Source organism: Asterias rubens, chromosome 5 (assembly GCF_902459465.1).
Source record: "Asterias rubens chromosome 5, eAstRub1.3, whole genome shotgun sequence".
In the NCBI taxonomy this organism is placed as follows: domain Eukaryota; kingdom Metazoa; phylum Echinodermata; class Asteroidea; order Forcipulatida; family Asteriidae; genus Asterias; species Asterias rubens.
The window spans coordinates 4,281,467-4,309,204 of NC_047066.1; the positions used below are offsets into that span (position 1 = coordinate 4,281,467).

The 27,738-nt window shown below is 39.2% G+C and overlaps 1 protein-coding gene across 2 annotated transcripts; it reads left to right on the forward strand.

Annotated features, from left to right (window-relative positions):
• On the forward strand, positions 1-27,485 carry LOC117290757 (DNA repair and recombination protein RAD54B-like). Of its 2 annotated transcripts, XM_033772303.1 has the most exons (24): positions 1-119; positions 1,369-2,040; positions 2,817-2,860; positions 4,010-4,064; positions 4,452-4,539; positions 5,321-5,485; positions 5,938-6,185; positions 6,529-6,576; positions 7,269-7,350; positions 8,128-8,208; positions 8,648-8,797; positions 10,425-10,481; positions 11,172-11,226; positions 12,325-12,431; positions 12,964-13,036; positions 14,550-14,788; positions 15,355-15,519; positions 17,876-18,002; positions 19,418-19,524; positions 20,342-20,407; positions 21,223-21,336; positions 22,855-23,013; positions 24,286-24,351; positions 26,833-27,485. In XM_033772303.1, exons 2-24 carry the CDS (start codon positions 1,415-1,417, stop codon positions 26,911-26,913), a joined length of 3,003 nt encoding a protein of 1,000 aa, XP_033628194.1. In that variant the 5' UTR covers positions 1-119; positions 1,369-1,414; the 3' UTR covers positions 26,914-27,485. The 2 variants fall into 2 exon arrangements, with proteins under 2 accessions (XP_033628194.1, XP_033628195.1); XM_033772304.1 differs by lacking the exon at positions 1-119 and having other exon boundaries at positions 1,951-2,040; positions 2,817-2,864.
• Positions 27,486-27,738: the final 253 nt, after the last annotated feature.

Consider the following 27,738-nt stretch of genomic DNA (forward strand, 5'->3'; position numbering starts at 1 on the left):
ACAAAATGTCAGCCTCCATAATCAAACTTTATTAGAAAAAGAAGAGTGGATCTTCCGTCTTCATCCTTCAAGTGAGAAACAAACCTACGGAAATTCTCTAACCTTGTAAAATATTCTAGGTGACTAGCCCTTCTTTTCGTTTCGTTTAATTAAATGTTTTTGTTATTTAGAACACAGACACACGGTTAAAAAAAAGTTAAAGTGAAATAATTTTGTCTAGTTTCCGGACATGGAAAAACTGAGTGAAGTGCACGGTCACCGGTGCTCGGCCTACATGTAGGTGTCAGGACACTTCGTACCTTTGCCACTTCGTACCCTGGACACTTCGTACCTTTTGAAGGTACGAAGTGTCTTTGGACACTTCGTACCTTGGACACTTCGTACCTTCCCTTGAGACACTTCGTACCTTCCCGTGAGACACTTCGTACCTTCTCACGAGACACTTCGTACCTTCAAACGAGACACTTCGTACCTTCAGGATTTCTGCATAGTTTCTGAATTTCTGCATCAACTGAAGGGTCACATTGCTAGTGTCGCCAATAGACTTATTGCACCGATTGAGGACATAAGTGCATTATTTAAACAAAAAGGAAACAAAAATTATTTCTAATATCTAAGAACAACTTAAAAACACTTACAAGAAACACCCAAACACTTCACAACCCCAAGGATATTCCACAAATATTTTTAACAGTAATCATTATTTTTAATGAACTTCACTTTAATGTCCATATCAAATAAATAAATCATAATAAAAATTATAGTAATAAAAATCATAGTAAAACACGTTTTAAAAATAAATACTTTTAACTTAAAAACTGGTATTCCATCTTTTCCTATAATCCGGAAACATCGGATGACGTAATGTACACCGGGCCTCAAAAACTTCCAGCGGAGCGGCGCCCTCTATGGCTGACTGGAACGAATGGCTGATCCGCACGAATGTTACAATTTTAAATTATGATATTTTAAACTTCACACTGACAAGGACTTTCACATTTTAGACATTAATAACAATTCATGAGGTATTCAGTTATATACTTTTATAATTTTACTGAAGGTACGAAGTGACTCGGCTGACGGTACGAAGTGACTTATCTGATGGTCACTTCGTACCCCGCCCACGGTACGAAGTGACCAATTTGGGTACGGTACGAAGTGTCCCGAAGGTACGAAGTGGCAAAGGTACGAAGTGTCCGACATCCTCGGCCTAGACCTAGTGTTGCGATAATGAAGAATGAAATTGTCGATCTTGGCTAGCTGGGTATTTATTTTTCTTTTTGTTTAAAATTACATAAAAATAAACTAAACAGATTAATTTGGTTAAGTTCAGTTATTTCTGTATTTTTTTTTTTTATTGATTCACAGAAGATGGTCTTTGTTATCTGACTGAGGATTGATAAGACATTTCACCATGAGGCGCTCGGCTGCCCCCTCCCAGCTTGCCTCGGCATGTAAGAGACCACGATTTACCCCTCCTTTTGCAGTCAAACAGACCAGTGGCAACGAGAACACTTTGGAAATCAAGAATCAGAGATTATCAACATCAAATAGATGTTATGATGCACAGAAACCAATTGACGACCGCTCCGCTCTAAATGTTCTCCAGCCTCACAACCAGACAAGAGAACCCTTTGGTCAGACGTTAGGTTCTTCAGCTTTCACCAGTCCCATGAAGCAAACTTTAAATGCAAGACAATCACCAGCATCAAATGTAGAAGAAGACTCTGCAGAAATCAGAAATTCAACAAATGATTTATCGGGATGCACTGATAACAAACTTTGTAGCAACTTGAACAACGAAAATTCAGTCCAGCCTCATGAAGGGTCAAAGGTCAAACAAGGTCACCTCATTAGTGGGTCTTTAGGAGACAGCGCATCAGCCAGAGAACAAGCACAAGCTCCTGATGTGAAAGCAATACCTAGAAGCATCCAGTATCGAGGGTTCAGGCAACCCTCACTGCAGACAACTCATCCTCCTAAGGCAGTAGCTGTGCAGGAGCAAGGGGAACCTGAACCACACTACTTCAATGTTGTGTGGTATGTATGTTTTATCAGGCCTGGAGTTTCACAGAGGGCATGGCCTCTGTTGGCCTGGTCTAGGCCTTGGTGCCCCTTCAAAAGTTTCCCACAGACTTTAAGATTTTCCAATGGAAGTGCCATTTCCAAAATGAAAATGGCCTTTCCCTCTCAGATAAGATAAAATTTCAGGGCTGTTTTATACACAGTCCTTCGATACTGAGCCAAGACCCTCAAAGCAAATTAACAAGTGGAAACTGACCAATAGACCCTTTGCATTGGCCCCCATCATTGAGGTCAAACAATGGAAATGTGCATGTGTGTACGCACCGCGCACAAAATCCCTCTCAGCCAATGTTAGCGGTCCGGTTGATGTAGGGATGGTTGGTTTGACATAGTGGCATCATTCCTCGTCTTCCACTTCTGGGACCCCAGTTCGTGTCCCACTAGGGGGCACTATGTGGATTGGGTTTTCAGTTTTACCAGGAATATTTCTCTGGGGTTTTCCCACATCTAAAACTGAAACTACATTCCTTGTCTTCTCTCCATGGGGTTCTTGGCTAGTATAGTGATTAAGTGGGCTTTAAAGTGAGTCCTTTGGTTCTTAACTAGAATAAAAATGAAATGAAACGAAAATGAAGTTGGTCTTCATTGATCTGAGGGAGGGCGCTGTTTTGGGGCTTGTGATGTAAATTGCAAGGGGTCTATTCCTATATAAACACAGATAACACAATTGGTTCTGATTACCTTAAAATATAACTGCTTACTGATTTGCCTTTCTAACAATACTTTTTCAGGTGCAAGTTGTCCAAGAAGAAGCACAAGAAGTGGGAAGGGGATGGTGAGTTGTTTCCTTTTTAATTTGTTTTTTTTACCTTTCTGTTTTATTATAATATCTATCAACATCAGGTTGATTCAGCACTTAATTGCGAAATCAACCCGTGAGTAAAGCAGTCTATGCTGTAAACAAAAAAATCATCCACTTGTTAAAGAGGGGAGCTTGTGGGTCATTCGATTGAGCCATCTAGCCCGATGTTGGCCGCAGGACTTATACCTCACAAAAGCAATGAAGGCGATTGCCTCCATTGGTCATTAATGATAATAATGGAGTCTTATATAGCGCCGGTATCCGCCACAAAAAGGCGCTCATGGCGCTCGCTCAGGATACAAAATAAACAGTTCAACAGAAAGGAACAGAACAAATTTGTAGAGAGTCGCTGGTCATTGTTTAACTGCAAAGAGGTGGGTTTTGAGGACAGTTTTGAAAGAAGATGCTGTATTTGCAGTCCTGATGTGGTAGGGAAGACTATTCCACACCTTGGTGCCCTTGAAATGCTCCATTAGAAATTCAAAGTTTTCTCATAGGATGCCCTTTACCAAGGAGAACATGCATTGGTGCCTTTGCCCTTTCAAAAACAAAGCATGCAGACCTGTGGTGGTATTTTGTCAATATCCTTGTTAGGATTGACAGTCAGAAGCCATACAACCATTAACTGCCGTGTAGCAAAGGATCACACCCAAGATCCAACCTGGGAAGCAGCAGCAAGCAGGCAAACCACCTTGAAGCCATTGGACCCTTTCGGTAAACAGTATTGTCCAAGGCCCACACTTTGTGTATCACAACTTCTATATAAAATAACAAACCTATGAAAATTTAGTCTCAATCGGTCATCGGAGTCGGGAGAAAATAACGGGAAAACCCACCCTTGTATCCGCACGTTTCGCCGTGTCACGACATGTGTGTTTAAAATATATCCGTAATTCTCGATATCGAGAATTGATATTGTTTTACTGTTTTCTCAAAAAGTAACGCATTTTATGGAATAATATTTCAAGAGAAGTCTTTCACCACTACCTTCTGTAAACCCTGTAAGTAATTTATAAATCTGTGAACTTTTTGTCTTTTTCTGTACTGAAAGGGTCCAGTGACTTTTTATTTCCGGTTTTCAAATAATACTATTTCTAATCAATATTTTATTGTTTTTCACAGCTGTGCTTGTGACCAGAGGAAAGTCTGTCTCGTTATTAGACACAGACGGAAAAGAGTAAGTTGATTTTTACCTTTATTATGCTAATCTAGATTCATTGTGTGCGTAGTGTTAAAACAAGTCCCAACATTGTTGATTTAGGTAAAATGTGATACTTCGAATATAGAATTGTGTGTTTAGTATTTAAACAACTCCTAACATTTTTGATTAGGATAAAATGTATTACTTTATGAAAGCAATTGCCTCCTTCCCTTGGCCAGTGCTTTGCTGCCCCCCTGGAAAAGCTCTACAGTAAAGATTTCCCTCGTTAGGTGCCTTTCCCTTACGAGAACATCAAGTTTGAATGTGGCATCTCATTCTTCATACTGACCAAGAAGTAGTCTGTACATATGTCTAATAGCAAATGAATTTAACGATTTCTGGGTTGGTTTCTGTTGTTGACAGAATCGGCAAGGGTAGAGGCTACAAATCCACTGAACTCAGCAGCTTGTCAGAAGGGCATACGTTGGTCATTGGTGGCAAGGAAATTGAGGTATGTGTATGATGAGGTCATAGAGCTATATATATTGACTAGAGCACTAACTTGCTCTGCGTTTTGAAGCCATCCTGAGCGCAGACATGTTTGATGTGTTGCGTGAGTTCGGAATGATTTTAATTTTAAGAGAACACACATTGCCGCAATTTTTTTACCTTTGGCGTGTGCGCTTACATACGCGACTGTCCACTCGCGTACGTCCGCACTATGAAAACCGTAACTTCGACTAGATTGACGTACTAAAAAAAGTATACGCGTCTTTGACGCTCGCAGTTTGTACGCTGAGCAGCAGATTGTGCGTTCACGTTTGCTGCATTGTATGCTTCGATGACACATAAAAAACAACAAACGCACTATCATGCAAATAGCCGTACAATTGCCGTACAAAATTTCAAGCTTTTGTATTGGTTTGTACATAAACATGGATGCACCCACACGGCTTCAAAACCTTAGTGCGTGTATAACGGGGTGTTAGCGCTCTAGTCAATATATATAGCTCTATGGATGAGGTATGAACTGAGTAACTAAATGATTGAGTTTGGGTTGTTCGTACTGTTTTCCCTTGGGTCTGATTTCTTTTACACTGTTTTCTCTTGGGTGTTATAACGGTATGGATTTTAATAGGTTTTCTTTGAATTGTTCAGCGCCCAGGAACATGTTTACATGGATAGGCGCTATATAAATTTCCATTATTATTATTATTTGTTATTATATCTACTTGCTGTGTGGATCATGTTCAACCCAGCATTTACCACTGGTCTTTATTCTAATACTGCAGGTTATGAGTGAGATTCCCCAAAATGATTTCACTTCAGGCAAATGTTTCCAGACAACTTCAGCTGCCTCTCCTCCAGAAGAGAATTCCTTTTCGTCAAAGCCTCCTTCTGCTGCCAAGCCGTTCATGAACCCCCTGAAGGCTGGATCAACTGCATTAAATCCTCTGGTAATTACAGGCATGATATTCTTCCTGCTTAAGTCAGATTTCTGATTTGTTTGGGTCGTGGAAAGGGGAAGTGTCAAATTTCTACAATAGCCGTGTATAAGTGAAGTCTAGTAACCTGGAGTACAGATACGCAAAAGCCGTAAAAACCCTGCTAACCTATGAAATACGCTTGACGTAAGCCCAGAAATCCCTGCTTCAATGAGCACCAATTCTTTGCTTACAGTATGGAGAGCCATGAAATTGGTCTGATTGACTGTTGTTAAACTTTTGTTGACTAATAATGGCAGGTAATCAGTGATGTAAACTCAGATTTAAAAAGCTTGTGTTTTAAAGCACTTTCACTTTACAGAGAAGTAAAAAGTAGGCAATTTGCTCATTTTTGTTTCTGTCTAGATTTTGTAATAATTTTCAGCTAAAAAGCCCCAGATTTGTTTGTGTGCCTTTCTATTCAGGCCGGCTCATCCAACAAAACAGCTCCAAAACCTCTCCACGATGCAACACAACCCGATGCCCTCGTTATGCCCCGCCCTTCCTCTGCACACCAGTGGGCCAACAATCCCCAGCACCTCCCTGTAGTGGATGTGGTCTTGGACCCCTACTTGACATCCAAGCTCAGACCCCATCAGCGAGAGGGAGTCATCTTCCTGTATGAGTGTGTGATGGGAATGAAGGGTTTCCAAGGAAATGGGGCAATACTCGCGTAAGTATGGATTTAATAAAATAGGATTAACAAATATTAATTTTGGTTTCACCCTAACAACAATGTGTGTTAGCATCTAAAATATGTTTAAGCACTGTTTACTCAGAGTTTTTCTGAGCTCTGTTTTTCGCAGAACTCGGGAAAAGTACTGGTGTTAGCACTGTATACTAAGAATTTTTCTGAGTTCTTTTTCTCAAGAAAGTACTGAGGAAACACTGTTTTGTCCGATTGTCACTTGTATCTACTTCTGCGTTACTCTGTGGTGTCAGTGACGAACTGTTACCAGTACCTGTGCTGAATCTTTCAGGATTTATTGTATTGTTGGCAATTTTATTTTGTCTAGGGATGATATGGGACTTGGGAAGACCCTCCAGTGTATCTGTCTAATATGGTAAGTTCAGGGATTTGGTTTTTCTGTTTTTAACCCCAAAATAAAGTTTTTTTTTACCCCCACACCCCCTGCCACCCCCCCCCCCCCCCCCCCCCCCCAAAAAAAAAAAAACATCAACAAAATAAATCACAGTTTAATATAATTAAGTTTTTATAATTAAGATCAAATTCATAAATAGAATGCCCCAGATTGCAGAGAAGGGTTTTTATAATGAAAGATAAATGTATGTGAGCAGGCTTCGCGCTAGCAAGGTTTCGTGCTCGCAAACTTTCATGCTTGCATTTACATGTAGGTCAGCCCTTGTACTCAATAAAATGTTACTGCTTTTTTGGAAGGGCCACATTTTATGTCCTAGAGTGACACCCTGTTAATCAGAAACACCAGAGCTTAAGTCCGGCACAATTAACTGGTCGGCCACAACACGCCAAGGACTTTGAGAAGACATTTATGTCTTTATTAATATTTATCGGAAATAGACAAATTTTTTGGAGACAATTGCTAACTCCTCCGTCGTGATGTAAACTGCAATTTGTATATTATAAATATTGTTGTAACCTTTCCCCAGGGGGATGGGGTATGTTCCTTTTGGAATAAAACAAGAAATCAATCAATCAATGTTCTATACCAGAGAATCTTACAGAGCCAATTGGTTTATATGTCATTGAGATCTGTCTTTGTTTTTAACACCAAAGGACACTGTTTAAGCAAGGTCCTTACAGGGGCAAGCCCATCATCAAGAGAGTGTTGATTGTCACACCGGGAAGCCTGGTTAAGGTAAGCATCAAAATAAGGAAAAGAAACAGAAAACAGGTTTGCAATTTCTCAGCTGATTCCTCATTTTTGCTGTCTCAGCTGTGTCTCCTTGATTCTGCAGCTCCCTGAAAAAAAAAATCTTTCTATGTTCTGATGCACAAATTACAGTAATTACTATAAAATGTACACTTTCTCCTTAACCAGTTTAGTTAGTTTCCCTTGTAGTTTTTGATATCTGAAATGAAAATTCACATCACCTGAAGTTGATCCCCTGGCTGCCACTTCCCAAGTTATACTGGAACTTGAGTGTTTTCCCTGGCTACACAGCAGTTGAGGGTTATATGGCTTCTGACTGGCATCCCCGAACAAAGATCTGTCTGTTCTGTATCTGTATCTATACGTCGCAGAAACCAAAACTGGCATAAACGCAACGTTTCAGAGATATTGACAAAATGGCGAGACCGTCAACATAGGGCTACAATCCCGGCCAAAATGCTTGGGCCACCCCCTGTCCACTTCCCCATACAATAAACATTCTCTCCCCTGTCCCTCGTCCCCCCGCTCAATGTTGACTGGAACGCAGAAGAAGACCGTGCAACAATGAGAACCAAGATTGAAAGGGGGCAGGGGGCTCGGGATTGTAGATAGCTCAGTTGGTAGAGCCCCGGCACGTTAATCCAGAGATTCAAATTCCGCACTAGTCAATTTGTCTTTGTGTGTTCAGCCCCAAATATTTCTCCTTTATAAAGACATTATTCAATTATTTAAACATGGTTTATTTTTGGCCCTAATTATTAGAACTGGTGTCAGGAGTTCAAGAAATGGCTCGGTAATGAGAGAATGCGAGTGTTTCCTGTAAATGCCGACAAGAAAGTCCAGGTACTCCTTTCTTCAATGTGTCTCAATTTATAATGGAAAACAATTTTTTGTTTGGTACTTGTCTACAACTTCACTTTTTATTTGTTGTTTGTTTATATATATGTTATTGTTGTAAGAATGAATGATAACAATGATTATGTTCATAAAGAAAACTTAATATAATGCTACTATCCGCCTAAAAAAAGTGCTCATGGCACTTGAGTATGACTTTGGGTCATGTGAGCATGCTTGTTTCAACAGGTTAGCCTTAAACATTTTCTTGAAAGTTGTGATGGATGGAGATGATTTTGGGGAAGTTGGTTCCACACTTGGCCCGATGCTGCAGAAAATAACATGTGTTGCTCCCCCCCAAAATAGGAGTCCTGTGATGAAGTATCAGAAGTTTCGAACGTCATCAATTTTGTAATGTTTTTGTTGGATCACACCCCATGTATCACAGGAATTTGCCAGCAGTCCAATCTACCCAGTCCTTATCATCAGTTATGAGATGTTCGTTCGATCCATTGAGGCCATCAGAAAGATCAGCTTTGACTTGATTGTCTGTGACGAAGGACATCGCTTGAAGAATACTAACATCAAAACAACATCTGTAAGTTGAACCTACTTTTTTTTACAGCAGAATCATGTGAGTATATGAAGGAGGCTGTTCAAATAACTTGGGAATTTTTTGCATTTTGCTCTACCGGCCAAGCCATCTAGTGGATGATACCCATGCCTACACCCTTAAAGACTGTGAAGGGTGTAACCCTGTTTCGGCCCCAGGAATAGGTGGCAACATGCCACTGATGGCAGTTGATCTGGGTTAAATCTGTGTAAAGCCCAGGCTTGTGGGGAACAGCCCTTTTTATTTTATATTGTTTTATTTTATGAGGCCGGACAGCCACTTTAAAGCAATTGCACAATATCGGCGAACAGAATTGTCCAAAGGCCCACACTTCGTGTATCACAACTTCTATTTAAAATAACAAACCTGTGAAAATTTAGGCTCAATCGGTCATCGGAGTCGGGAGAAAATAACGGGAAAACCCACCAATGTTTCCGCACGTTTTCGGCGTGTCATGGCATGTTGTTAAAATAAATCTGTTATTCTCGATATCGAGAATTGATAATTGTTTTAATGTTTTCTCAAAAAGTAAAGCATTTCATGGAGTAATATTGCAAGGGAAGTCTTTCAGCATTACCTTCTTTAAACCCTGTAATATATTTGTAAATCTGTGAACTTTTAATTTCTGTTCTGTTCAGAAAGTGTCCAATGGCTTTAAGATGAGGGCTATTGACCCAGATAAACTGCCACCAGAGGCATGTTGCCACCTACTCCTGGGGCTGAAACAGAGTTACCCCCTGCACATTGCATAAGGATGTAGGCTTGGTAATCATCCAAAGGGAGTCTGGCTGGTAGAGTAGAATTTACTACCTTTTCAACTTTTTACAAGACAATTTTTCTTAAGTACCTTGCTCAAGGACACAAGTGTCTTGACCTAAATTCGAACCCGCACTCTGCTGCTGTTCTTTAAACCAGATTTTGTAAGTCCTTCCAGCCATCATTCTTGCTGCTTAAAGACAGTGGGCACTATTGGTAATTGTCAAAGACCAGTCTCCTTACTTGGTGTATCTCAACATATGCACAAAATAACAAACCTGTGAAAGTTTGAGCTCAATTGGTCGTCAAAGTTGCGAGATACAAATAAAAGAAAAAACACCCTGTTTTATGCAGTTATGTTGAGATACACCAAGTGAGAAGTGGTCTTTGACAACTACCAATAGTGTCCACTGGCTTTAACAATGCAGTTCTACTCATGACCCTTAATTATTAGGTCTATCTTTTCCCCCTCTGGTGGTTAAAGGCACTGGTTATTATTGGTAATTACTCAAAATATTTGTTAGCATAAACATTTAATTGGTAATGAGCAATGGAGAGCTAGTGTACTGCTCTCTCTCTGAACAGAAGTAGCATACTTTTTGAGAAAGAGATAATTTCTCACTCGATTATTAAAAGACTTCTGGCCTAAAGCAATTTTAGGCCATTGTGAGCACACTAGAACTCGAAAATGGTGTTTTTCTGTCATTATTGTCTTGCTAATTGAGTTCAAATTTTCTCAGATTTGTTATTTTATGACTATGTTGGGATACACCATGTGAGAATACTGGTCTTTGACAATTTCAAAAGTTGTCCAGTGTTTTTAATATAATTTATATTTGATTTGTTTTAATTGCAGCTAATATCAAGTATCCCTGTGCAGAGACGGATTCTTTTGACTGGAACTCCAGTTCAGGTACAAACATTTGACATCATTTGAAGTAGGGCGCCCTCTCTGAGAGGTCAAAAGGAGGTTGGTCATTAGACTGGGCCCCTGAGACAGGTCCCCTCTGTTAGATACAGTGATTCCATTGGATACAATCATCGTTTGGTAAACGTGCAGTGACATACAGTAGATGCCCAAATAGTCACTGCTGTCATGTCCGCAATAGAAGTTGGTAGCGTATCTCTATGTGAAATGACCGAGGTCAAAGGTCAAACTATACTCCGGTTTTGATGTCGGTCTCTGGCGTTATTCACGAGCCTCGAAGTGTGACGTCAGATGTTCAGGCTAGTTGGTCATTGGCCCATCTGGTGCACAGCTCATACAAATCTGTGCGTTTCGATGGTTTTGTTCTCAATTACCTCTAACCTCTAAGATGGCAGTGGGGTGACATAAATGCATTATGTGATGCGATCATAAGCCTCAGGCCAACAGGTGTGAAACTTTTTATTTTTTTATTTTTTTTGTAAATTTAAATACCAAAATATACCTCATTTTATTTTGGCAACTTCCTTCCTGAAAAATAATATCAAAAAGTTGTTAAAGTTTGCATTATAAAAGGTGTCTATATTCGTTTGATAGGCCATCTCGCCCATTTCACTAAATTTATTTTTAGTGTATCAATTTATTCATATGTTTTTATGTTAATACTTAAATTTTTAGAATGATCTTCAAGAATTTCATTCAATTGTTGAATTCTGCAATCCAGGTGTCTTAGGTAAGTTGAATAGATTTGTTTCATTTCAATAGAAAAGACAACATGTGAAATGCCATCCGACATTACTGTCATTTGGCAAATTGCATTTCTAAGACTATCTGAACTTTGTATATGTATGCAGCACCGGTAACCAAATTGGCACATAATATGTTGGTAATTAATCACACAAACTAAAACATCACACAGTGCAGTAGGCAATTACATTAATCCGTGTGCCCACTGCATGCACATTAACAATAACAGTTTGGAGTACAAACACAATGACTGTTGCATAACATTTAAAAACACTGGACACTATTGATAATTGTCAAAGACCAGTCTTCTTACTTGGTGTATCTCAACATATGCATAAAATAACAAACCTGTGAAAATTTGGGCTCAATCGGTCGTCGAAGTTGCGAGATAGCAATGAAAGAAAAAACACCCTTGTCACACGAAGTTGTGTGCTTTTAGATGCTTGATTTTGAGACCTCAAATTCTAAATCTGAGGTCTCAAAATCAAATTCGTGGAAAATTACTTCTTTCTCAAAAACTATCTTTCTCACAATGTTTTATACTATCAATCTCTCCCCATTACTCGTTACGAAGAAAGGTTTTATGCTAACAATTATTTTGAGTAATTACCAATATAGTCCACTGCCTTTAAAGGGGAGAGAAAGCCCATCTGTAACACTGTGATGATGACGTCACATGAATTGGGCCAATAATAAGAACAGAGATTATATTTGTAGAGTGTCATGGCCGAGTGGTTAAGAGCATCGAATTCAAGTTCTGGTGCTGATTCACCGGAGTGTGGGTTCGAATCCCGGTCGTGACACTTGTGTCCTTGAGCAAGATACTTTACTATAATTGCTTCTCTTCACCCAGGTGTATAAATGGGTACCTGCGAGGGTAGAGGTTGATATTGTTTATGAAAAAGCCACAAGCGCCTTACAGGCAGCTCAGGGCTGTATACTCCCAAGGGAGCTGAGAAACATTACAGGGATGTTATTGGCCCCATGACCAGGGCACTAATGTAAAGCGCATTGTTACGGTTATTGTGAAATGCGCTATATAAGATCTTGTTATTATTATTATTTTGCCGTTGTTCGTTTGTAGGGTCCAGCGGAGCATTCAGACGTGTATATGAAGAACCCATTAACAAGAGCAACCAACCTCAAGCAACGGAAGAAGAGAAGAAACTAGCTGCTACTAGAGCAACAGAGGTCAGTAAAAAAAACAGCTGAGAAATTAATCTGGGGTTGAACAAAGAAAAATTGACTAGGGCGGGAATGGAACCATTAATTTCTAGTTTAACGTGGTTTAGCAGCGCTCCACCATCTTAGCTGTATAGCCTAGCCCTATATAGGACTCTTCCTCTGTACACAGATACAGAGTCCAATCTATTAAGGCCATTTCTGGGGCAGAAAACTTTCAAATTGTGTGAAAATATATGACGATCAAGACCCACCGCAGAAAAATATATGCTGCAATGGAATGTGAATCTGTTGAAATTAGTGCTTTCTTGCAGGTAAGATTTGAGTTATGAAACTTTTTAAATTATCCGCCCCAGAAATGGACCCTGATATCCAGGACGTCACTGTAGTATAATACGAAAGTGTAAGGCCGCCAGGGCTACTGTATAGCCCTACTTTTGGTTGTCCCCCTATTTTGTCAAGATCTTTCTTTTGGGAGTGCCAGTCACAAGCCAAGATTGTTCATGTATTGACTGATGTTATTGTTTGTGTTCGTCTTCAGTTGTCCAGATTGACTGGTTTATTTGTTTTAAGGAGAACTCAAGAGATCAACAACAAGTATTTACCTCCCAAAGGTTTGTCATTTTTCCGCCTGTCTCCTGGGCCCAATTTCATAGAGCTGCTTAAGCAAAACAATTTGCTTAAGCAAAAAATTCATTGCTTAGTAAAATCAGATTACCGACCAAGACTCCACTCAATTGTAATGCTAAGTAAACAACAGCTTAATACTAGTCATAAGCAATGTATATGGCAGGAAATTTTGGCCAGTAACATGTGTAAAATAAGCGAGCTATTTTCGTGCTTAAGCAAATTTTTTGCTTAAGCAGCTCTATGAAATTGGCCCCTGTTGAAGTGTAATATGACTTTTTATCCACATTTTCAATTTTCTGAGCAAAAACATTTTGCATACTGCGCCACAGCACCTTGTAAACCTTCACATGGCATTATAAATGAATATGTCTCAAACGTAGCTCCACATACCTTCCTTGCAGGAAAAACAAAAATCTTGAGTGCTTTGATAAGCCCATCGAGTGTGATAAAGCACTATATAAGAACCCAGTACTATTATTAAAGGAACACGTTGCCTTGGATCGGTCGAGTTGGTCTTTGAAAAGCATTTGAAACCGTTTGTTATAAAATGCATTTGGTTAGAAAGATGTTGTAAAAGTAGAATACAATGATCCACACAAACATGCCTCGAAATTGCACGGTTTTCCTTTTACCGTGTCGACTTACACGGTCGGCCATTTATGGGAGTCAAATTTTTGACTCCCATAAATAGCCGACCGTGTTAGTTCGCAAAATAAAAGGAAAACCACGCAGTTTCAAGGCAAATTTGTGTGGATCATTGTATTCTACTTTTAAAACATCTTTCCAATAATATGCATTTTATAACAAACGGTTACAAATGCTTTTTATAGACCAACTCGTCCGATCCAAGGCAACGTGTTCCTTTAAGTATATGCTTACCCTCTTGTCTGTGCTGTTCTTCTTCATTCCAAGTTGGCAAGCTCTATGAGTTGTACCATCCCTTTTAGCCTTGTTTTGGGTGACTTGCATACTTTTTTTTTTTTTAAATCCCATGTGTCATCTCTGTACCACTTTGACATGTACAAACCATCATGTCATGCTGTACCTTCATTCGAGGTGAATTTTGTTTTATTATTGCCAATAATAAGAATATAGCGCTCAGGTCCGTCACGCAGTGACGCTCATGGTGCTCCAATATTATTACCCCTGGTCACTGGGCCTTAAATCATTCATTAAACCATCTCAGCTCCCTGGGGAGTATACAGCCTGTGCAATAAATAAGCGCTGCAAAGCTTAATCAATCAAAAGAACCATCTCTGCCCTCACAGGTACCCATTTACCCCTGAGTGGAGAGAAGCATTTATAGTGAAGTGTCTTACTCAGGGACACAAGTGTCACGACCGGGATTCAAACCCACACTCTGCTGAACAGAATCACCAGAGCTTGAATTCGGTGCTCTTATCCGCTTGACCACGACACCCCACAATGCACATAGCGAACAAGACAATGAAAATTTACGGCATGATAAAGGTCTATTTCATTAATCCATTCATTCAGTTGAGACAGTCGTCTTCTGCAAGCCAAGTCGTCTCCAGCTTGCTCTGTATCAGAAGCTTCTAAGTTCCCGTGTGCTCCGTAGCTGCCTGACTGCCTCCAGCGAGTCCTCCCCTCACCTTGTCTGCATCATGGCGCTGAAGAAGCTTTGTAACCATCCCGGGCTGCTGCATCAAGTATGTCAAGACACGGATGAGGAGCGTCAGGCTAGGGCTTCTCTGGATCCTGGCTACTTGCAAGAAGTAAGTGTGGTCATAAGCCCCTTTAACATGAAAGCCGAAAACGGCTGTCCATCGTTTTGTTTGTCCCAAAGGTTGCATGCGATATCTTGACAAACATTCACACGATCACACACATCAGGTTCTGATAACACACATGACATGTGATGACATGTACTGCTTAATAGTTTGTGCACATGTGATCGTTGTGCAAAAGCTTGGGACCTTGGTAATCATGCCATGCGTCGTTTTAAATGTCTGATCATAGCGATGCGTTTTTTGGAGGAGGTCTTGATCCTGGTTGTTTATAACGCGGGTCCAAGGCAATCTCATCACACAGGTTCATTTCATACGAGGCAAGTTTGTGATTTTATTGCAGCAATGTGATTTCGTAGCAAACGGGTTCTAGTGGTTAGAGTGTTTACAGTGTAGAATTTTCTATTTGCAATACTACACCGATGTTTATTAAGCACTGTATACTCGGTACTTTCCCAAGGTCTATTACAAAACCCTAGGCGAATCATTTTAGTACCCAAGACTTTTGCATTGCTAGATCGTTAATATCAATTATTCTTATTTTCTTTTTGTAGGAATCATTATACAAGGACCTGCTTCCACTCTACCCTGAAGGCTTCACCCTGGACAGCCTAGACACTGATCACTCAGGCAAGATGCAAGTCCTTGCTAGTCTTCTACGCTCAATGCACAAAGATGGTCCATCAGAGAAGATTGTCCTGGTGTCCAACTACACACAGGTATAGCAAATAGCCCATGCCTAAAATGTGTATGTTGCTTGGTTGCTTGCTTGCTTGCTTGCTGCTTGCTTGCTTTCTTGGTTGCTTGGTTGCTTGCTTGCTTGCTTGCTTGCTTGCTTGCTTGCTTGCTTGCTTGCTTGCTTACTTGCTTAAGTCGAGTGGTGTCCTCGAATCACGATGGTTCCCCAAGCCTTCCTGTCCCCCATTGCTGACTTGAAATCTGTTGATTCAAGTCCCGTGTCCATTTTGAGAATGTCAGTGTAAGTTAGTGCCGGTCTACCAGGTTTCCTCCTCCCATGCTTAGGGGTCCACAGAACAATATTGGACACTGGTTCGTCTTTGCTCCTGTAGCAGTGGCCAGCAAAGCGCCTCCTTCTCTGTCTGATTTTGTTGATAGCTTGGGTAGGTTCCCATATAAGACTTTGTTGGTCATATGTTGACTCCAGTGGATGTATGTTGATGATTGTAACTTCTCCATGGCATACTTTATGCAAGGATGAGAAATTTCTGAGTTTTGAAGTCTGCCTGGTGCAAGTAAATAATGTTCTCTCTCCAAACTATGCAGCAGCCACTTCTCTAGCACTGAGGATACTCCTTGGAAACTATGACTTCAGGGGTTACCAACAGGTGGAAGTGTCGTGGCCAAGCGGTTAAGAGCGCCGAATTCAAACTCTGGTGTTTCCGATTAACAGAGTGTGGGTTCGAATTCCTAACCGTGACACTTGTGTCCTTAAGCAAGACACTTAACCATTGCTTCGTCCTTCAGATGGAACGTAAAGCTGTTGATCCCATGTGTTGTGTAACGCATGTAAAAGAACCCAGTGCACTGGAGAAGAGAGAAGGGGTTCGCCCAGGTGTTCCTGGCTGTGGCTGCTGTATGCGCCGTAGCACCTTGTAAACCCTTACAAGGTGCTAAATAATTGGGTCTCAGAATTCATCACTGCAATAGCCTCTTTTCTGAAATTTGTGTATACTCAGCACCTTGAGTACCTTGTTTGGTAGATACATGCGCTATATAAGACTTTGATATTATTATTATTATTATTATTATTATTATTATTATTATTATTATTATTATTATTATTATTATTATTATTATTATTATTATTATTATTATTATTATTATTATTATTATTATTATTATTATTATTATTATTATTATTATTATTATTATTATTATTCTAATTATTTGAATGGTACCTCCTAAGATCTGGATCCCAGCTTCAGACTTTTTTGTCTGCGTTGACTCTCGCCCCTGTTTATGTCAGATATATTCCTTGTTCTTAAAGCTTGCCCAATGAATCTTGAAATATGTTTTTAAGGTAACAAAAAAAGGTATTAATTTACAGCTTTTTTCTTTCTCCTCTTTCCCATTCTTAAAAAATTTGTTTAAAGGAACACGTTGCCTTGGATCGGTCGAGTTGGTCTTTGAAAAGCATTCTGTAGCCGTTTGTTTTAAAATGCATATGGGTAGAAAGATGTTGTAAAAGTAGAATACAATGATCTACACAAACATGCCTTGAAATTGCGTGGTTTTCCTTTTACCTCGTCGACAAACACGGTCGGCCATTTATGGGAGTCAAATTTTTGACACCCATAAATGGCCGACCGTGTTAGTTTGCGACGTAAAAGGAAAACCGTGCAATTTTGAGTGATACTTGTGTGGATCATTGTATTATACTTTTGAAACATCTTTCCAACCATATGCACTTCATAACGTTTGAAACGTTTTTTTATAGACCAACTCGTCCGATTCAAGGCAACGTGTCCCTTTAATAATAATAAATAATATTTATAGAGCGCCTTTTACAAAAGTTACAAAGCGCTGTACAATAACTACGAATAAACACAAATTATAATAACTAAGCTTAGCAAAGAAGTAAATGAGTCTTTAACATGGCTTTGAAAGATTCAAGAGATGAAGCCTGAGGGATGTGAAGAGGGAGATTGTTCCATAGTGTAGGTGCGTTGACTGTGAAGGCTCGTTGGCCATACCGGGTGTGGGTGCGGGGTGCAGGAGACGAGCACAAATGGGAAGTAGAAGAGGAACGAAGATTGATCACAAATTTCATGCTTTTAATGTTGTATTAAATTTGTTAACCTTCGATGCATATGTTTTTCTTTTTAGTGTATTTTTTTGTGTACTTTCTTAGTGTTTATTTTCATTTACATAAATTATTATACATTATGTCTGTGAGGAGAGGTCTGTAGATCACAGTTGTTGCTTTGCTTTTGTTTCTCCAAGCTCATGTAAAAGTATTATTGTATTGCTTTGAGAGCTGAATAAATAATCAATATCTTTATAATGCAAGGTAGAAATCTTGTCTTGATGTGTATATTGTGTTTTTTTCCACAGACCCTGAGTCTACTGCAGATGTTGTGTGAGCAGGAAGGATATAAATTCTGTCGTCTTGACGGGAGTACACCGACCTCAAGACGCCAGGAGATTGTAGAGCATTTCAACAGCTCATACTCACAAGAAAGTAAGTTACTTTGCTCTGTTTTCTTAATTGTCTTCTTAATGGTGTGTCCTGGTCGAGCGATCTAGTTCACTGAGCCTAAGCTCTGGGCCCAATTTCATAGAGCTGCTTAAGCAGAAAATATTGCTTGACACATTTCTCACAGAAATGAGCAGGATACCAGTCACAAATTGTACATGCAGCATGGTAGTTTGGCTGGTCATTTTGTTCTGGTTAGCATAATTTTGCTGTGCTTAGCTGCTTTTTGTGCTTAAGCAGCTCTATGATATTGGCACCTGCTGTTGTGAGCAGCAGATTGTGGGTTCGATACCCGGTCATGACACTTGTGCCCTTGAGCAAGGCACGTAGCTGGAGAGGTAGTGCATTTTTGCTCTACCAGCCAGGGCCCAATTTCATAGAGCTGCTAAGCACAAAAATTTGCTTAGCATGAAATTTCTTCCTTGATAAAAACAGGATTACCAACCAAATTTCTATTTGTTACATATTGATTGCTACTGGTATTCAGCTGTTGTTTTCTTATTCTGAAAATCACGTAGAAATTTGGTTGGTAATCTTGTTTTTATCAAGGAAGAAATTTCATGCTAAGCAAATTTTGTGCTTAGCAGCTCTATGAAATTTGGCCCAGGATCCTAGTGGATGATACCCATGCCTATATCCTTACGGACTGTGACCCAACATATACATGAAATAATACACTTGTGAAAGCTTTAGCTCAGTCATCAGAGTCACAAGAAAATAGTAGAACAAAACCCTAATGGTGCTTAAAGGGAAGGTACACGTTGGTAATTACTCAAAACAAATATTAACTTAAAAACTGACTTGGTAACGAGCATTTGAGAGCTGTTGGTAGTATAGAACATTGTGGGAAACCGCTCCCTCTGAAGTAAGGTAGTTTTTGAGAAAGAGGTAATTTCTCACTAAAATAATAAAAGACTTCTAGCTAGAAGTCTTTTATTCCTATTTGAAAGCACACAAATTCGTCCAACAAGGGTGTTTTTTCTGTCATCATTTTCTCGCAACCTCAATGACCAATTGAGCCCAAATTTTCACAGGCTTGTTATTTTATGTTTACGATGGGATACACCAAACACTCGTCTTTGACAATTACCAAACGTGTTCACTGCCTTTAAGTGTTTTCAAACATCTCTTTTTGGACTCTCTTGATAAAAACTTGATGTTTTGCTAATATCTCAAAAATGTTGGCATATCATGCCCCCAAAAATGTAAATATATTTTTTCTTTTATCAGTTAAATAATTCTGTCAATTTGTTTGTTGTTCTAAACTTGAGTGTTTTTGTCTGTACTTTTTTAATCAAGACTGATGTGGGATAATTAAGTTTTAATCAAGAGAAATTCTAAATGTTTATCGTAAATAGCACCAGCACTGATAACTGTCCATGTATCTTTATTGTGCAAAGCTGTATTTCTACTGAGTTCCAAAGCTGGTGGTGTGGGCTTGAATTTGATTGGTGCATCCAGACTGCTGCTCTATGACATCGACTGGAATCCAGCCAATGATCTGCAGGTATGAATACCTCATTTACATATATGTCCATTGAACCCCCAGGCCATTTCATTTTTATTTGATTACAAAATTGTTTTACAAACTCAACGATAACTTTTGCTGTGAAAAGCACAGTTTGTTCGTCCGGCAGGCTTCTTAACTCTTTCAATGCCCGCTTGTTTGTTTGCCTAATTTGAAACTTAAATGCCCAGCTTTTTGAAGGTTTTTGATATTGTGTAAACAAATTTTGATAAAAGTCATTCTCACTAAAGAAATGATCTTGCTGATTTGTGTTGCCTTTGTACATCCCACAGTCGATAGTATTTCTTGAGTGGTTGTGCCCATTTTTGATGACATGTATGTTATGGGTCATACATGTATCAGGACAAATTTCACCCAGCAGCTGATTATTTCCAATTCCTCCCTTCTAATCGTCGTCTTAAGCATTATAAAGGTAGTAAGCAGTTTACAGATAGTTTTTATCCTTATGCTGTTCGTGCTTTTAATGTTAACTAGTAGAATTCACGTTTTTTCTGCTTTTTGTAGCCTATATATTTGTATATAGATTTATATTTTTGTATCTTCTTCGTAATGTTTTTAAATGTAATTTTGTGATTGTTAAATCTAGAGAGCTTGAGGTACACTACAGTTTCCGATGATTTAGGTTTTTAACTTTATAATGTTGGCTGAATAAATCATTCTAATTCTAGTTCTAATTCTAATTTTCAAAACTTGTTCAGTACATAAAAACGATTGTACATAATACAATGACACATTCGGAATACATAAAACATATCATACCTGTGTTGTCTTTATCAAACAATTCCTTTCTTTGCAGGCAATGGCAAGAGTTTGGAGAGACGGTCAGAAGAAACAAGTTCATATTTACAGACTCATCACAACGGTGCGTGTTTAACCAACCCAGTCATAGTCAGGCTGTGATCCTTGGTGAATTCACCTTGGAAAAAGTGTTGTGGGACACACTAGACATTATGGAAAAACAGAAACGAAGACAATTCACAGAACTGACAGGAGAGAATGCAAACTGTTCCCAGGCCTTGAACTACATGGAGGCCCTGCCACCGATTTGACCTAACTCATCCTAACTTTGGATTAATCTTAGGACTTAGGGCGAGTTAAGTTCCCTATCCGAAGACGTAGGACGCATTGAACCCAACCAAAGTTAGGACGGGTTCCTCGCCCTAACTCGCGATAGGATTAATCCTAGCGTTTCGTGAAATCGGCTGCTGGCCTCTTTTGCCCTGCACTTATCATTGGTGCCCCTTCAAAAACTCCCCATTAACTTTAAGAGTTTTCAATGGAAGTGCCTTTTGCAAAATGAAAATGTCCCCTGCCCTCTCAAAGAAGAAATTCCAGGCCAGTGTAATGAGCTTATTAGGTAATGAGCTATAGGCCCAGTTAGAAGCATAAAATACTGATGTGATTTCTCCCTTTTAAACCAGAAATCCGTTTTTTCTTGAAGAAAAAAAGGGGGAAAAAAACTAAGATCAAATTCATAAGAACCAGCAGATAAACCTTTATGGAACACACCGTATTGCAGAGTAGGGAAAACCAAATATAAATTAACCTAAGCAGGCTTCGCGCTCGCAAGCTTTCGCGCCCGCAACCTTTCACACTTTGTGCTTATAGTGCAGGTTTTTTTTAACAGCTTATCACATCCAAGATGAAAAGACAACTTTTTAAATTTTTTTTACACAGGGTACTATTGAAGAGAAAGTTTATCAAAGGCAGATCAGCAAGCAAGGCCTGAGTGGGGCTGTGGTGGATGCTAAGAGCCATGGGCATGTCAAATTCTCACTGGAAGATCTTAAGGTAATAGCTTCGGCCGCTTGTTTTTTACCCTTACACTGATGTGTATTAAGCACTGTACACTCAGTACTTTCTAGAGTTTTGTGAGAGAAAAAAATAGGCAAATCACCCGAGAGGGATTCCAACCCACAACCATTGCAGTGCCGGGGATAAAGAAGTATATAATTTGTTTTTTACCCATACACTACAGTGTATTAAGCACTGTATACTCAATACTTTCCAAAGTTCTGTGAACAAAATCCACAGGCGAATCACTTATGTGGGATTCGATTCCACAACCTTTGCATTGCCGGAGCAGATGTCTTCAAACTAGACCACTGAGCTAGCTCGATGGCCAGAGGCAGTTTGAATCATAAGCAGTGGGTCCCCAAATGATTAAATAGATGTTTATAAGAATACAATTTTTTGTTTTTTTATTCAGCACCGTATACTCAGTAAATTCCTGAGGTCTGTGAACAAAAAATCACAGGCAAATCACTCGGGAGGGATTCGAACCCACAACCTTTGCATTGCTAGAGCAGATGTCTTACCGCTTGACCATCGAGCTAGCCTGATGGCTAGAGCCAGTTTGAATCATTAGCAGTGTTTCCCGTATTTGGGTTTTTATCTCTATGTGACTTTTATTTTGTTTCACTCAAGTATTTGAGTAAAAGTTTTTGTTTGTTTTACCTTTCCATGCTTTCTTAGATATTGTATTTTATATTTCTCCACAATATCTACTTTATTTGGGATTTTTTCTTAGCGTAGGCCTATATTTCAATTTTGGTTATTATTTATAGTTTTCTTAGATATTGCATTTGTATTGTATTTCTCTACCACATGTTCTGGATTTCTTCTTAGCTTAAGCTTATATTTCAATTTTGGTTATTGTTCATGTGTATGTTATTGTTTGTATTTAGCGCCATGAGCACTTTAGATGAATTTGGTTTTCATTATTATTAAGGGAACAAAAGTGGAGCAACAAGTTCTTAAACCGCCGTTTAAAACCTTGCAGGGGTGTGGCCGTGCGATGAAGGCCCTTGCGAGTGTACTGGTATTTAGCACCATGAGCACTTTGATGGGTTTAGTTTTCATTATTATTATGAGTTTTCACTATTATTACATCTTTATGTTATAGTTTGTACCGTTGTTAAGTGAGCACTTTTATGGACTTCTGTGTTTTATAAGTTTTCGTTATTGTTATTATTATATAGGATTATATAGGTATCAATGTATATTTGGTTTGCGGTAACACCATGTGTGTATCTACTTGCCAGGTAGAGTTTGTTCTTAGAGAACTCTCTTTCTTTATTCTACTACCACGGAGTAGATTGTTAGGGTGTTCGGGAGACTTATCAGTTCTGAAAAGAACTGTCCTGCTTTTTAACTATTACATGGGCGCATGGTATAGAAAATAGACTGGGGCTGCTATTGGCTTACAGGGTCGTGATTAACTGTACTACCGCAGAGTCGGTTCTTAATTAATTGGTCTCAACATTTGGACTAGCTTGCTCTAGTCATTGTTGTTATTATTATTTGCAGGATCTATTCACTTTGAATGAAGGCACAGTGTGCATAACTCATGACATGATGGCATGTACATGTCAGACTGGTACAGAAGTAGTCCTTGATAACCCACAGGAGAGTACAGTGAATAGAACTTGCCAACTTGGAGCCAAGAAGAACAGCACTGACAAGAGGGTAAGCAGAAACTTTACTGATACAATTTAACTTGCATATGTTTGGGAATGCCCGCCTCCTCATGAGTGTGCAAATTTATTACTCACTCACTCACTCAGTCGACCCAAGTTGTCGCGTTGCCGCATGTTTGAGTCAGGCTCTATGTCTGACACCCACACAACTCTATCCTGCATACAGCTGATTGGCTCCTCCTTGTTGATTACTCCGGCATCTTCAATTAGGGTCTTGAGCATGGTCTTGGTGGGTCTTCCGGGGCCGCGCCTGTCGTGAGTGGGCTCCCACACGATGACTTTATTGGCTGGTAGCTCTGGGTGCCGTAGACAGTGACCAGCAAGGCGCAACCGGCGCTCCTTGATCTTCTCGCTCAGTGGGGGGATGTTGCCATAGAGCTCCAGGTTGGTGATGTGATCCCTCCAGGAGACATTCTGTGCCATCCCTAGCATCCTGGTGTAGCAACCATTGATGGATTTGGTCAATGCCTTTGTGAGAGTCCAAGACTCACACCCGTACAGCAGGATGGTTTCTATTGCGGCATGAAAGAATCTCAGCTTTAAACCCTTGGGGAGCTGAGATGTCCAGATCTTCTTCATGTCATGGAGGGCTTTCCATGCAAATTTATTACTGTTTGAAGAAGTTTGCTTCTGAATGGCGCCTTTAAACAAAGATTTTAGAAAATAGGGAGACTGCCAACATCAGACTAGAAAGCTCAGTTGGTAGAACACTCTAGCTAGTGCTCCAGAGGATGCAAGTTCAAATCCTGATTTAGTAATTTGTTTTTGCTCAACCCCCAATATAAGAACTGGTTTTGACAAAGCAGCAACTGATTTACAATTATGTTTCAACAATATAGAAACTTGATTTTTGACATTTCCGTGTCCTCCTTAAAATGGTGGTGAATATTGGCTTAAGTCCTCAACACTTGGCGCAAGCAAGATTCATAGTGGTTGATAGTGGCCAGTGCAATAAGGTCAATTTGGGACGCAAGATGGCAGCAGACTTACTAGGTAAATCCATTGTTCTCAGTAATGTGCATAAACATGTACTCAAAACTATGTAATCAATGGAAATTTTATGTCAAGTCAGCTACCACCTAGCGTTCCAGAAGGACCTCATTGGATTCATTTCACTATTTTTAAACAAGCTGACAAGATCCGAGTTAAAAAAACAAACAAAAAAGTTGAAAGAAAGTAATGGTGTTTGATTTCCGGACATTTTATTTTACAAAATTCTATTTACATTTTTCTTTACATTTGTTATACATGTATTATACAGAACCTGGCCATGAACCAACTTATGGAATGGAAACATTTCTTGGGTCCACTAAATGAAAACTACCAGGTAAGTTCAACTCTTGCTTAAAGGACACTGGATACTATTGGTAATTGTCAAGGACCAGTCTTCTCACTTGGTGTGTCTCAGAACCTGTGAAAATGTGAGCTCAATTGGTCGTCGAAGTTGCGAGATAATAATGAAAGCAAAAACACCCGTGTCACACGCAGTTGTGTGCTTTCAGATGCTTGATTTCGAGACCTCAAAATCGAATTCTGAGGTCTCGAAATCAAATTTGTGGAAAATTACTTCTTTCTCAAAAACTACGTTCCTTCAGAGGGAGCCATTGCGCTCAATGTTTTATACTATCAACCTCTCCTCGTTACTCGTTTCCAAGATAGGTTTTATGCTAAAAATTATTTTGAGTAATTACCAATAGTGTCCACTGCCTTTAAAGGTAAAATTGATAAAAAAGTGGTTCGTGAATTTTAAGGTACCATTTCACTATTCTGTTTCACATCAACATATTCTGTTTGCACAGTGATTGTGGTTTTTACCCATACACCGATGTGTGTTAGCACTGTATACTCAGTACTTTCCCGAGTCCTGTGAAAAAATATCACAGGCATGTTACTCGGGTGGGATTCGAACCCACGACCCTTGCAACTCTAGAGCAGTGTCTTACCAACTAGACTACCGAGGTTGCCCGGCAGCTAGAGGCAGTTCGAATCCTATGTTTTGGCAGCGGGTACTGCAACGATATAATAGATAACACACATCGGTGTATGGGTAAAAAACCAAAATTAATATTCGTTATCCCCGATGCAAATTTAACATCTATTATATACAGTTCTAACAAGGGTAAAAACCAAAAATTTTACATCTATTTTCCTTCTGCATATTTACTTATTAAACTGCTTCCATGACGTGTTGGTTAACAATTATTTTGTATAGACATTTGAAAAGGATATTATTACATTTGTATAGCGGATGTTTTGGATTGTGTGTTGTACTTACATTGTCCATGTATGCCATGACAAAGTTTGTAATTAATCTATCAAGAATTGGTTATACATATAAAAATAATAGTACCGGCAATAATTTAAGACCGTAATTCAGTTTTGTTTTTTTTACTGCCAGTGTCTTTTTTGAATATCGTTGAATAATATTAATAATAATAATAATAATAAGTAGGATTCTATACAGCACCCAAACAATCAAACCAGTCACTGAGCTCTTAACAATATTAAAAAGTAGTCAAAAATATTGGCACAAAACCAACAATAAAGCAAACAATTTCGTTGATAAAAGTACAAATTTACAAGTTATAAAAAACAATACCACATTAAACATAAATAATGCAAAGATAACAAATTTTATATAACACCCAAGCAGATCCTTGCCATTTGATTGGAGGATTGTCCGTCACGTGATAGCAAATAAAAGTACCATTGCACGCTGAGTCACTCACCGTGCTTTTTCGTTCCATCCGAAAAGTACCATTGCACGCTGGCAGCGTGCAATGGTACTTTTCGGATGGAACGAAAAAGCTGAGTAAAAACATCACTGCGTGCGCGTGTCTTTGGTAACGCAGCAGGTGTTACTGCAAGAAGGCATAGTAAAATTACTAGCATTCAGCTTCTACAGTTGAAATTGTTTGTTTTGAAAGTTGTATCTTTCAATCAAAATGACAAAGATCTACTTGGATGTTATATAAAACAAATAATGAATGTTTTTCATTCGTGCAATGGTGCGAATATGTTCATTCGTTGAAAGCTGGAATGTTCCATTCAACTCGGCTCCGCCTCGTTGAATAGAACATTCCATCTTTCAACTCATGAACATATTCGCACCATTGCACTCATAAACATTCATTATGTGTATAATATACACGTTACTATTCCCTGTAGGTTTGTTTTTTACAATTTTATTTCATTTCAAATTAATTCTTTTCTGGCAACACCCACAAAAACAGGCTTAGCTCATGATGTGACATCACTTGTGGAGTAAGGACCCTAAGAATAATAATGTTTTGAATGTTTTTTTATTAAGTTCTTGTTTCACCAGTGATGAAACCTACATGTCCTATATTATGAATAAGGCATGTTTTGTGGGAGTTCCTTATTACATTGTTTCAAATGAAATAAATTGAAAACAAAACACCTAACGGTGATAGCATTGATAGTAACCGGTATATTTTGAACTAATTTATTATATATTTGGTCAAAACTTGGCATGGCATATGGACAAGGTAGTACAGGTCATATCCATCTTTTTTTTTTAGTGATAAATTGATCACATGGACATGTTAATTGTTTATTCGTTTTTCCAAATGGCAACCCACCCAAACAGGTCACAATATCCCACTCAAGAGTCCCGTTTCCCATTCTGAAAATATGTTTGGTCGTGCAGTCTTTATTTTTTTGTTTTACAACTATTTTTCAGAAGGGATATAAACCCGTCACTAGCCACTGGTCAGCGCATGAAAGAGTCAACTAGCTATTTTTTGATTATTTCACTAAAATGTACACTTGTTTCTTTATTGGATAGGATGAACATATAGCGAGTGCTGGAACGCAGATCACATTCGTATTTCAGAATGAAACCAACGTGAAGCCATTGAATATTTAGAATCAACAAACAAACTCAACAAGGAGGAACATTTATGAATCATTCTGCAATACATTGACATTATTGTATAGAGCGGTGTTTTCGCCTGCTGAAAACCAAAGAGGTAATAGTTCTTAAACTGATGATTTAAGCAAAAAATAAGCAGTCTACAAGAACTGACAAGAATCTGCAAACCGACGAGAAGAAAGCGCTCACACAAATGCTCAAGGATCCATTCTACGCATCCAAATTGTGAGTTCTTGATGCATAGAGGTCAAGGTAAAAGCTTGTAAGTGACATACATTTTTCAATTGGTGTTTTCTTGATGGCAAATCTTCCTGGCGATGTGGTTGTATCAGCTAAAAAGGAAGTAGTGACATGGGCCGCCTTTAAATGGCAGGGGACTGTAAGAGACTTTACATCAAACGAGACACACAGCCATCTGGTTACATAAAAATGGAGTGCTATGTGCACTCGGATGCAAATTTTTTATAACTGAATGCAGCTTATGAGGTTTTCCTCCTATTGACCCCTTGCACGTGTGTCACACGCGGCGACTGATCCGCGCTCACCATGTTGGTGGGCAAGTTAGGTTTACGTGTATTAACGCCGCGTTGCCTAAAACTCGCACTTTCACTGCATAACTCACGGCATAGAGTCATATATGAAAACGCACAGTGAAATTGCCCACCAGTATGGCGCATTCAAGTTTTTTTGATGATGACGTCAGGTGAAATGGGTCAATAGACTGTATTGAATATGACGTCACCATTCAGATATCTGCCGTACAACATGGCGTCTGTGAACGTGTGCGAGCTTGTGCCGTAGAAATCAAACCGAGAACGC